This window comes from Arvicola amphibius, chromosome 8 (assembly GCF_903992535.2).
Source record: "Arvicola amphibius chromosome 8, mArvAmp1.2, whole genome shotgun sequence".
NCBI lineage: Eukaryota > Metazoa > Chordata > Mammalia > Rodentia > Cricetidae > Arvicola > Arvicola amphibius.
In genome coordinates, this window is record NC_052054.1 from 36,955,077 (window position 1) to 36,968,524 (window position 13,448).

Sequence of the window (13,448 nt, forward strand, 5' to 3'; positions counted from 1 at the left end):
AATATATGCTAGGAAAATTAAAATAGGAACTCTCAATTGATCTGACCAACAACTTTAATCAGCCTTTTTGTGGAAGATGAATTCCACATATACTCCCATAGCATGTGAGAAGTTATACCCCATAAAGAGTTTGCCTGAGAACAAGTTCTTTCCCCATTAATTTGCCTAAAGATAGTTGCAATACTACTGAGAATGAATTTAGCCAGTCATTTTGCCACTGAAATACAATTTCAGGAGAGATGGAGTGTCTCTACTTATGCTTACGTATCAAATGTGCACATTTTTAAGAATAATCATTTCTTGCTTTAAAGATTGAAGGCAAATTGTAAATTTGTATTCATTCTTGAGTTACTACTGCTCAGTTGCCACCACTCTTGTATTTACATTTATTTCTTGAAATCATTACACATGTATACTTGCTGGAATTCCATGTATTAATCAAGCAATAGAATTGATTTTCCTTTTTGACTTGTAGACACTAGTTTTGTGTGTGTGTGTCTGTGTGAAATATTCTTGTCTACATAATAGTTGTTGTTCTATTGATTCATGAGTATTTTTATTCTTATTGTGTTCTTGCCAGAAAGAATAGAGACTGGGAAAGGCTGCGCAGCTGGTCCAGGCTTACACAAGTATAACCCAGTTGACTGCAGAATTCAGGCCTTAACATTGGCCACCTATATGCAGATAAGTCACACACTCTCCACTTTCTTTCCCCTTCATTTTGTGAGGCCCAGCCTCTGTTCTTGGCAGTAGCTGCTTTATACACTTTTTCTTTCCCCCATTATTCATTTTAATAACACTAGCATTAGCCAGGTATATTTCAGTAACACCAGAGCAGTAAAGTCTACTCCATATTTCCACTTCTGTGAAAGGCAGAGTAAGGATCCTTTCCAAAGGACATTCTCACTAGTGAGGACTCACTAGGTGCATCCCCATGATGTAGAAGAAACACTAAATGTTCCCTGGCCTGGATCTCCCTCTCTCGTTGCAATAAAACATGGAGACCCCAACTGTCATACCAATGGCAACAGACCTAGGATTATAACTGAAATCTTCGGGTGATAGGACAGTTATAAAGCCAAACTTTGGGGTTGTATAGATAGACTTTGTAAATCAGAGCAAGTGTATGAACTAGGTACTGACAGATTTATGATGTTCTACTTTTTGAATTCTATGTTTATATCAAGAATTTCCTGGATGTTTGTTACTATCAACATGGCCTTTTAAGGTGAGTGCAAGAGGTTTTCCATAATTCAGTGGCTCAAGGAGCACTGCTTATTTGACTATTATATGATTTCTTATATCAGAGAAGATTGAAATTTTAATACAAGTCACCATATAGCTTTACGTGTATTCTATCCAATCTATGATTAACATCAGTTGTAATTTGTTTTCTCTTGTACTTTTAAGTACATCAGATATATAAATGCTTTGTGGTATAGAAGATCATAAGGAAATACATGATGATAATTTTCCCCTGTTTGCTCTGTATTTGATGTATTGTATCCTTTTTCCTAGACCTTATGAAGTGTTGTTGGAAGAGTGAAGATACTGAGAGGGAGAAAGATATGTAAGATTACTGAGTGTGACTCACACTCAATTAGATAACGCTGAGGTTTGATACATCCAAAAGTCCTTAACCTGGGACATAGTTCCACTTAACATAATTCTGTAGCATGGGGTTTGATTCCCTTGGGTAACAATGAGTGTTATACGAAGATTGAATGAGATCTCCCCTAAATAAAGGGCATAGATCCAGTTGATTGCCATGCAAATGGGAAAAGAAACACCAGAATAAGAAACAGTGACGAACTATTTAAAACTTTTATATCTTAATAGAGGAAAAGAGAGGTGGAAAACCACTTAAATCAAGCATCCCACATGAGCAGTAGAGTTGGTGAAGAAAGGGTGTCCAGAGACAGACAGGCAGGAGGCAGAGGCATTGCAGGTTCTTCAGACGTGACCTTGAGAGAGCCGGAAGCACGGTGCACAGGAGCATCCGCACACCCTCCTGTTGCTGCAGAAGGCTAAAGTGGGTCATGAGAGTCTACGCTGCATACTCAGAGATCCCTCCTCCCGTTCAAGATTGGCTGGGTCCTCTGGGAAACATGGCTGAGGCCTTCTGCTAGGGTGACTCCAGTTCCCAAAAGAGATCCACAGACTGAGAAAATATGGAGAAGAAAAGCTAATTGTTAAAGATGCAGGAGGAATCAATACACAAGGTGCTCATCTCTAAGAAATGAAAGAGAAGGGGCAGTGAGATCATTTAGGTAGGGTCATGTGTCAATACATTTTTTATTAAAGTAAGAAAATTAATAAATATCTTCTAGCATATCATAAGTAAGTTTCCATTGGCTCAGGTAATGGTATATTGAAGGGGGGAGCACTGAAAATCTCATCTTCTAAATTATTTCAGACACAGGTCACCCATAGAGTGGATTTCACCTTCCTAATTCTTGCGTCTCTAACTAACTCTTACCCAATAAAACAAAGTGAACGAAGCTTTAAAAACTATTAACAAATATATTTATTGTGGTGGCTTTCTCCCCTACTAGATACACCTTGTTAGAAAGTAGTATCCCTTTAGTTCCAGATGGACCCTTAAGCAGGTAATAAAATCATTTTTCCTTCATTAAGAAAGAAAACACAACGCTTTCGCAAACATGTCACATTCTCCTCACTCTAGTTTTGTTCTCTATAAAGTCAGATTTTTCTTCTAATAAGTATGCTTTTGCTTTTGGAAGAAAGTTACAGGTACATGTTTACAGACTTATATAAACCGAGGTGTAGCAGGCGATCAACCACACAGTGCTGCCATAGATTGGAGACCTGTTCCAGGTGAGCACAACCCTTCACAGTACTGAAAAGCAAAGACGGTCTCCAGCGCTGTCATTTCTTCCACAGCTTGTCTCACTCCAATCCCACACAGTACATTTAATTCACTTATGTACGCTCAGTTCCTTGCAGAAGTACAGGATGAGGGCAATAGAAGTCATCTTTAAAATACTTGCTTCTTTGATGATAGACTCTAGGATTCCAAATACCAGGCCTTAGTTCTGAGCATGCACTAGATCTCCTGGACAAATCCACCCTGTGCTTGGAGCCATGTTTCTCTCCCCTGACCTTTGCTTGGAGGGACACTGCCTCTTTGAAGTTGCAGAATTATCTTTTGTTTCTTAAAGACAATACTTGAAGAATAATTTTTTTTTATAGGGAAAAGATGTTTCTTCTCTGGGTGTCCTCATTACATTGAGGATAGCTTATAGCTTATTGATAATTATGTACAAATTTTCTCATCTTTTAAAAATACACAGAAGCACAAAAGATAACCATCTAAAAGTATCCCTTCTTTTGAACGTTTGGCTCTTTGCTTTTAACTATGCTTGTATGAAGAATATAGCAACTATTCGGAATGTTGTTTAGACAGAGCGGTAACTGGTGTATTGTCCGTTTGTGGCCCTAATGGCTGGAACACCTGTCCTGGGTATCTGGTTGAGATAGCAGCATCATGAGTCTACACAAGAACCTCACAGGACCCTCTAGTGTACAGTGCTGACTGATACCGATTTCTGTTGTTTCTCTTGGGCTTTTCTTGTCTTCTGCTGCTGTCTCTCTTTGCTTTCCCGTTGCTCTGGGGTCTCTCTGCTGGTCTCCAAACCTTTGCTGTCAGAGCTTGTATCTTTCCTTTCCTCTTTACTGAGTTTTTTCCGTTTTCTCTCTCTTCCTTTTTTACCTGAAATAAAAGGACATTCATTCAATACATTTTATTCAATTATATTCTCTTTGGTTATTCTAACTTATTAAAAATAGAAGTTTTTTCTCAAGTTGCATATTATACTCAGAAATAACAAATATATACTCTTTAAACCTTTCTCTCACATCCTTTTGTCAAACCAATGGAATTTTTATGCCTAATAGAATAAAGGGATGTATTTTACATGATAGTCACTTATGTATACTAAAATGGGAAACACATACATTTTTAACCATCTGAAAACTCTATTAATTTGTACATTTATCTGGTTTATATTTATGGCACTCTTTTATATTCAAATTTACAAATAACAGTTACATATTTCCAAACTGTGGTGACATCTGCATGTTACCTAATAGAAGGGAATTAATTTGTATAACAAATATGGAAATAATATTCCATAATGTATAGCAATACCCAAGGTAATTATGCTTTTTATTTTAGTACAAACTGGAATTACTTTGCATCGCAGTTTGTGTGCATGGTGTTGAATACAATTTATCAATACTGTTATGGTGTAAATTACAGGGACAGGTTTTAATTGTTTTTAATCAATCAAGCAGATATTTCTCTGATGTATGCTGAATTCTGTGGAAGGTCTTGACCTTGAACTGGGCTTGTAGTATAGATTTAGATCAGACTAATATATGAGGTAGTTTCTCAAGGGAAATCAAGACACTGTAAAGGCTGATGTAGGTAGGCATTTTGTTCTACATGGAGCCACCAGCATGAACATTAAATTTTATTAAGTTGTATTAGATAACCAAGAAAATTTTTGGTGAGTATTTTACCAAGACACCAAATTGGACACTTCCCCCCCCTATTTTCTTAAGAATAGGGAACTAACTTTTGTCAGATAAATTTTTTTACATAAAATTTATAAATTTTAAGGAACACGTGTGTACCAGTAAGAATTTACTTATACCCAAATAAATTTATAATAAATGAAAACTTGGAGCCCAACCAGTCTTCAAAGTGAGACAAATCTTGAATGTTTATCCCATACCCAGATCCACACAAACTTAAAATCAGTCTGCCTACAATGCAGCAGTCTGCCTACAATGCGGCATTATGGATGTAAGAATTTTGGAAAAATTATTTGTGTGAGAGAACCAAAATATTTTCATGTCCGGAAACAGGCTGCAAATATTGAATTCCGTGGTTTGGCTCCTTTTTTCTCATGTTTTGGTTACAGAATCCAAGGGAGTGGTGTTATTAATACTTCATATGTATACTAGGTCACTCCAGTTTTTTGTATTAATAATTTTATGCCATGAATAGCTTTGTCATGAGACTATATTTACAAAACCTTCAATCACTTCATGAAAACTTGCCTTGTTGAGTTTAGCAAAATACATGTCCAATTTTTGAATGCTGGCAGAATCGTTAATAAAAATGAGAGTTCAGAGAAGGGTAAAGTAAGTATCAAATTATTTGAGGCACATAGAGTGGGACAAAACAGTCAACTATCATTTCGAAGTGGAACTACTGATTCACTGATTTGCCAATTTCAGTTTTCTTTTCACTTTGAGGTTTATTGTGGTATTTGGAAGACCTCTACAGATAGATCCCAGGTCTTTTTGTTAGTTTTCACGTCCGCACTACATATTTGCAGAGCTGATTTAACTGAGGTAAGTAAACAACAAGAGCAAAACTTGAATAGCAAATCTGCCTTCCTGACTAGGTGGCATAATTTAAACTCCACAAAGTGTCAAAGGTTGATAGGACTCTAGTTTGCATACTCTGAAGTTTCTCCTCAAAAGACTCTTGCAAGGATTGAATGACATACTATTTCTAGATTGAGTGGCACCTCAAGGGTGTTAGAGATCAATTATTAAATAGAAAAGTCAACAAAAAATTATTTCCATGTTCTACAGGAGTTAATGACTTCCAACAAAATGTTACTTTTATGAAAATTACCCAGAAGTTACGTGTTTGACATTCTCTTGATGATGATCCAACATATGACAGCTGTGATCCCAGCCACAATGTTTTAGAAACATAAGAAATATATTGTTTCTTCCTCGGTCATGGCTTGATTTATATGTTTCCCCCCCCATTTGTAACAACACATTCAACTTCCAAAACATTTCTGCTTATTAGCAAACTTATAGATTATTTCTTATGATAGCCAGAAGCATATTTGCAAAAGTCTTGAAGTTCAGTATTATGGCTTTATAATCCAAGAAATAGATATTTACTCTGGGTAGGGTGTGGAAAGGGAGGCTCTGCTACAGCCATAGGAAACTACCACATTGTACATGGTGGCTGCTTAATAGAAGGTTATTGCAAGAGAGAAAAATGGCATTATTTTTTTCCTTCACAGGCCATGTGTTAGTTGTTGGAAATATTCACAATTTTTCTGCATTAATAATATATTTTACTCTTGTCCAAGAAATAAAATACAAATGCCTAGAGTAGCTGCAGTCCATTAAAAATCACGTGCAATTTGGGATAATTTTGTAAGGTTTTCATTAAAGGGCCTTCTCTTTCTATTGTAGTGACTTGCTGAGTTTTCACTGATGTGGTTAATAGTTATTTTGTGACTCTTTTGCAATTTTGCAAACTAAGCATTCCAGTTAAAACAATCTGGTGTGTGTGTGTGTGTGTGTGTGTGTGTGTGTGTGTTGCCCTTTGCTGAATATACATGTGTATGATACTCATGTGAAGTGGTCTAATGATTGAAAGAACATTCATTTCTCCACTGCGTTTTAGGTATAAGGAGGAGGTTTGATAGAAACCAAAGAGATATTGGTATTACAAGTTGAGTACAATCTTAGCCTGCTAGGATTTGAATGTTCTCCCTTTAGAACTCATGGTAAAATTTAATTGCCAGGTAATCACAGTTTTAAAGGGCCCTTCAAAGGGTGACTGCATTGTGATAACTCTACCCTCATAAATAAATTAGTAATGCTATCATGACAATAGGTCATTTCAGGATTAGATTACTGATAACAAGAATGAGTTTGGTCCCGGTTCCTCTCTCTGCCTCACACAAACCTACCAACCTTTCTACCATTTACCATGTAGTCACAGAGTCCTCATAAGACACCGGAACAGCAATCTTAGACTTCTGACCTCCAGATCCATGTGATAGGTAAGCGTCTTTTGTTTATTACATAACCTGTGAGAGACTTTTAGGAAAACAGAAACTAGAGCAAGATGGTCCTTGTAGAGAGACACTTGCTGTGAAGTTTTAGAATACCATCCTTAGGGCCAGAACTCCCTGCTCAGCTAAGTCTAATGCAAGTAGTTGCATAATCTTTTGCAAGTTTCTGATAAGCCTTGGGATTAACTGATACTTCCGGTAAAAATAAACCTTTCTCTTTGCTAAACTTTTCAAGGCTAAATAAGACGCTTGCAGAGCACTTACCAGGGTACCTGACATGTTAGTCATGCATAAAACAACAGCTAATGTTGTGATTATAGAGCATGGACATGTTGCAAGTTTTCACACCACGCCAAAGATATGTCTTTGCCTGAGCTTAAGCATGAGATGGTTACATGGCTATACTGATGTGGAGGCAACCACAGACCTCGAAGGAAACTCACAGAAAGCCCAGGTCTCAGGTAATAGAGACTTAATGTGATTCTTTAGATGATGTTTAAGAAAGCCTAAAAGAATTTGTTTTAGACAAGAGTTTGTGACGCTGATGAAGGAGGAGGGCAAGGTAGGCAGTGAACAATATGCCAACACATGACAGTGTGCAAGGACACGGTGACCTAGGCCACTGAAAGTACACCTCCTTGGTTTGGTCAGAGTCTATATATAGAAAGTTACTGAGATGCACTGGATTCAATTGCCATGTTCAGAATTTGTCCCGAAGCATCAGTGGTACTGAAAACTCTTCTAAGGGCTACTGCCAGAATCCTAGAACACAGTGGAACTTTGAGGTTTGGGTGATAAGGTAAAAAAAAAAAAAAACCTGCATGTTTTAATATGTGACATTTCATTTTCCAGAAACTTGTGGAAACATAATGAAACTCATAAAGGGAGTGCAGATTTTATTTATACAGTCTTACAGTTTTGTGCTGTTAATTTAGTTTTTGACAGTTTCACACACATATACAAAACATATTTTAGACATATTCATCTCCTGATGCCCTCCCTTAAGAAACTAACTTTGCAAAAGAACAACTAAAATCTCCATGCAGAAAATAAAGCCACACATGATATAAGGACTTAATACAAATTATTACTACATATGTGAGTAGATAATAGATAGTATTGAGATTGTGAAACTATTCTTTACTGATGAAAATACATAGTCCTTCCCATAAGCTCTGTCTAGAACCTTCTATAGACAAGGTTCCAATCATAGATGACTTTTTAAAATGTAAGTTTCTACACACTGTGGCTGGAGACTATGACTCAATAGTTTGTTGAAGACAAACCACGTACTTGTATTAGCAACTTTAGTTTCACTTGATCTTTTCCTTTTCCTTTCTTTTATATTCTTTCATTTTTCTTTTTGTATTTTCTTTTATTCACAAAGATTTTACCTGAAATAGAATTACATCTCGTCCCCACTCCCTTTGCTCCCTCTAGCCCCTCACAGCTACCACACGTCAAATTCATTCCATGTCCTTCTGCCATTCTCAAATTGACAGCATCTTTTTCTTTATCAATGTTACATACATTATATATATGCATATAAAATTATGTGTGTGCACAAATACATATAAATACAACTTCCTGAGCCTATCTTGATAACTGATGACCTAAGAACTGTATTTGTAGAGAAATAGAGTACTCTATTTCCTTAAGTACATACAATCAAAATTTAGCTCAAATCACATGGTTACTAATGACTTACTTTACATAATGAGTGCAAATTTGGCTTTAACTTACTACTAATCCTAGTAATTTGTAAGGATAGCTTTAAAATTAGGTACGTTTAGAATAGGAACTGAGGTGGGAAATAAAGATTATTTGCAAATACTCTTTTAAAAACATGTAGAAGTACAACCATGACAAAAATAATAAACTAACTGAGGGCAGAAAATATCTCGAATTATTTTCCTTTTGTACATTCTATATTATACATTTTATATTAGACATTATATTTTCATGTGGAAACATAAACCTTAGGGAACATTCAATTCTTTTAAAACACAATGGGAAAATAATTGAGAGGTATTTTTTTCTAGAATCATGAGTGACAATTACTTAGATTATAAATGCCATCCATGTGGGTTTTTTTTTTGTTGTTGTTGTTGTTGTTTTTTCTTTTTTGTCCACTGAAATGTTTAAGGGGTTCATTTGTGAAGTTCTCAAAACTGACAGTAGGGGGAGCTAAGGAACTTTAAGTAGTTCCTTGTCTTAAAAACTAAACGAAAATATTTAACAAAAATCTAAGTGTACTCCCATTCTAGACTGAGAAATAAACACCAGCAATTCCATGATCCAACCAACTAGTGAACTATGCCTCCAAAGAGATCAAATTTACCATTAGGACTTTAGTTATAAAATGAGATTCAATCCGAAGCCCATGGTTTTATATATTAAACGGAATTCATCTGATTTGTGAACCTAAATTTAGGCATGCTTTTATGTACAAAGGATAAAAATTACAAGTTTTGTTAGTTTTACTTAATAAATCAGTGGAGAATAGTTCCACGGGAGGGGGCTGCTACAGAGCAAGTATTTTTATGCAGCAATTATGATCTGTTGTGTAGATACATACTGAAAAGGCCTTTGACCTGTGGGCTGTATAAACACAGGACAGTTTGACCCAGTGGTGAAGAACACAGCTGAAAGCCATCAAGGCCAAATGTCCTTCTCAGCTATATTATTACCCAGTAGAGCTGACTTGAGAAACATATTCAAACCTTTTGCCCCTTTTTTCTTGTTTTTTTTTTTTTTTCGAAAATAGACACACTTGTTGCCTCTGCTGTACTTTTAAGAAATAAAGTAAAAACAATCACAGAGGAGACATCTTTTATAGACAATCAGGCAGACATTTGATTTCTTCAACTTTAAATTTAAAGCTACCCAAGTTATGTGTTCGGTCGGTTCATAGACAAATCAGTCCTGTTGCTTTTCAACTTGACTTCTAGGGCCCTTTTGATTTATTCGCCAGAGAAAGTTAATTTGACACATTATTACGTACTCTACTGCGCACTGTTATTTACGGATATTCTCCTGAAGCCACTTTTGCAGTGACAGCTCAGGTCACTGGGTTCTGTTAAGACTTAGACTCTGTTTTGCTCACAACTGGAAAGGCAAATTTCAGGAGGTGCTGTCCGTCCACATCGTTTTCTTTTCAGAGTACAGAAAGAAGAAAGCGCTAAAGGTAAGACACTACATGCACATTTTAGAGGTGAAAAGCAGATACTCTCAAGCTTCCTAATGCCATCCCTGAGGTCCTTGTCCTCTGTGACTTGTCCCTTCTTGCTCCCTCACCCACTTGGCTGGCCTCACACTTCTCTTCCTGCTCATCCCTGTATACCCTGCCCCCGCAGCGCCATATCTTCTGATCCCATATACTTGTTCACCAAGAACGAGAACTCGATTTCTAGACTCCCTTGCCTTACCTCAGACTCATGTTTAATTCTCTGGCCACAGGACCTCTTCCGGGCGTCTTTCTAAGCTTTCCCTAGGCTTTGCTAGTTTACTTAAATTACTTCCATAGGTGCCCTCAGCTCCCAGAGAAGATTCCTGCTGCAATCAAGATGCAGAGGCTTGAAGCAGGTCTGGGGGTGCAAACCCGTAATGCCGCTTAACTCAGAAGGCTGAGGAAGGAGAATCTCAAGTTTAAGATCAGCCTGGGCAACTTAGGAGCTCCGGTGCTCTGCAAGAAAAATGCTCTTAACAGACTGAGTGTCTCTCCAAAATCTTTAAGAAAGTCTTTTAAAAGTTTTGCCCCTCTTTTCTCTTGCTTAGTCTCATTATTCACTGAAGAATCAGAATCTGAAATTTGAATTTCGGTTCATGTGATGACAAAGTTTTCTATGACCCTAAACACAGGACTGACTCAATTCCACTTCAAGAACTGCTGCTGGCTTGAATCCCAGCTTTCACTCCTTGCCTGCATATGCCCTAAAGCAACTCTTCCTGGCCCTGAGTATTACCAGGCAGCATGTCTTCTTGTTACAAATTCTCAGGATTAAACAAATTGAAAGTGAAAACTGGAGAAAGTACCCAAAGATGTCTTACAAGCAGAACTGTTTAGAATATTCAAAATGTACTCATTTTAAAAGCAAACTGAATCTTACTGTTCATACGGTGGTGGCGCACGCCTTTAATCCCAGCACTCGGGAGGCAGAGGCAGGCGGATCTCTGTGAGTTTGAGACCAGCCTGGTCCACAAGAGCTAGCTCCAGGACAGGCTCTAAAGTTGCAGAGAAACCCTGACTCGAAAAACCAAAAAAACAAAACAAAACAAAACAAACAAACAAAAAAAACCGAATAGGACATGGCACGTCATATTAGATATCTTAAATTTAATAGTATTTGTTTCTATGAGTTTTTTTTTTCCTTGAACCAACTACCATTTGGCTAAATATTGAGTTAAAGCTAGAAATTTCAGTATTTTAAGTGTAAGAACTATTAACTTTGAAATACCTTCCACCATATTAGATCAGATAATAAACTCTTGGACAGTGAATCCAACACATTAATTTACATGTTGAAATGTTCTTAACTGGCGCATGTTTACATAGCACATTTTGAATTGGATGTTGAGTTTTAAACAGTTTTATTGACTGGATGAGCATATAAATTAATTCTGATATCAAAATTGTGTTTAAATTCATTCTAATTTAGTTCATTAAATTTTATAAATTCATTTCTTCAGTCATAAAACTCATGGCTACCTTATAAAATGCACATTATAGTTCCCTCAAAATATTCTGCATAGAATATTTTGGTTGCTCTATGTACCAGTATATAAACTTTTATATACTGTTTATAAACTAAAATAAAGGTACTCCAAGGTATTTGGAGAGGCTTTTACTGCTTAAGAATGTGTTTTGATCAAGTATGCTTTTAATCCCTCCCTTTCGTTGCTCCTCCTATTTATTCTTTTTTTAAAAGCCTGTTTAGTCCACTTAGTGCTTCCAGTGATGAGCATGGGTGTAGGTCATCTGTTGGAGCATTGACAGCCTCTCAAGGGCCGAATTCCTGAAAAAAGAAAAAAAAAACAGAAAGCCTGGTTCTCCTGGTCCCAGAGGCCATCAATTGCTAATGGCTCCCCAGTTAAGGGGGGGGGGGGATTTTGTGACTTCTTCCTGCCTCTGTGGTGGGATTTCGCCCAACTTGTTCTTATGCACTCATGTCTTACACGTACGGTCACAATCACTGTGAGTCATGTGTGCCACTGTCCTCTTAGACCCAGGAAACACTGTGATATAGATGTCCATTTTAGGACTGAGTACTCTGTGGGATCTCTTATTCTCTGTGCCTTGACCAGTGGTATTAATTATCTCTGTGTCAATTGCCATCTGCCTCAAAAGGAAGCTTCTCTGACGAGGGCTGAGAGTATAGCAATAAGCCATCAGGAGTTGATTTAATGCTATCCTCGTTTAACAGAACAATAGTAATAAGTTCTCCCCTAGGACCCAGGACCCACCTAACCATAAGTTGTTGGCTTTTTTTGTGGTGTCAAACATCAGTTCCATCTTGTTAGAGAGGCTGTAAACTCAGTCAAAAACTTGTTGATTAAACTCAAAACATTCATGTTCATGCCACTCTTGCCCTCGTGGGCGATGACTGAAATTAATATTCAAAGACCAGAAAAATTGTACTTGGCAATGTTGCTATGTCTTACTAAAAAATTTCGATCTGGACCTAATCATCTCAAAACATTAACGAATAGCTCCTAAATGAATTGATGTGCTCATGTATTTTATATGTGTGTGTGTGTGTGTGTGTGTGTGTGTGTGTGTATGTGCATGCACACAATGCATGTGAACAGGTGAGAGAAGGACATCATGTGTTCTGTCATATGACTCTCCACCTTACTGCCCTTGCCAGGGTCTCCCATGAACCTAGAGTTAGACTGACAGCCAGCAAGTCCTAGAAATCCCTGTCTCTGCCCATAGTAGCTCTGGGACTAAAGGTGGGTATAAGGCCACACCCAACTTTTTATGGGAGTGGTAGGGATTTAAAATGAGGTTTTCATGATTACGCATCAAGTATTCTTAACAACTACGACTTCTCCCCAAACCATCATCTTTTTATTAATTTTTAAATATATTCATTCTATACAGTCTCCTTCCTCACTATCCACCCCACTCTGTGTCCTTGCTCATTTAGAATATAGCTGGAGAATATCTGTAAATCTATGTAATGTTTACATCAAATATACTTGCCCTCAGTAGAGGGGAAGGATAGGTGACAGGGCACCAGTGGGTAGAAAACCCCATGGAAACTCCAGTCTCTTATATAAAATGATGTAGAATTTACATGTAACTTATACAATCTTCTTGGATACTTCAAATCATCTCGACACTATTGATCATATCTAATACAATATCCTGACATGTAACTAAGCTGCTACGCTTACTTGATTAAACAATAATGACAAGAATAAAAGTCCACACATCCGATGCACTTTGATCAGAAGTTAGTTGAATTCTCAAAGGCACAAGTGTGGTTTGGAAAGATGATGTAATTTTTTTCAAATAACTTCAGCAAGTTTTCTTAGTAATTTAAACATTAAAAACAATGAAAAGACTCTTCTCTCATGCAG

The 13,448-nt window shown here is 37.1% G+C and overlaps 1 protein-coding gene across 1 annotated transcript in view; it reads right to left on the bottom strand.

Annotated features, from left to right (window-relative positions):
- Window positions 1–2,503: 2,503 nt before the first annotated feature.
- Window positions 2,504–13,448, bottom strand: part of Rspo3 (R-spondin 3) — an 84,663-nt gene continuing 73,718 nt past the window's right edge. The window contains exon 5 of the mRNA XM_038339659.2: window positions 2,504–3,733. Within this exon, the coding sequence (XP_038195587.1) occupies window positions 3,540–3,733 (194 nt within the window). The 3' untranslated portion in view covers window positions 2,504–3,539. The remainder of the gene's footprint in view (window positions 3,734–13,448) is intronic.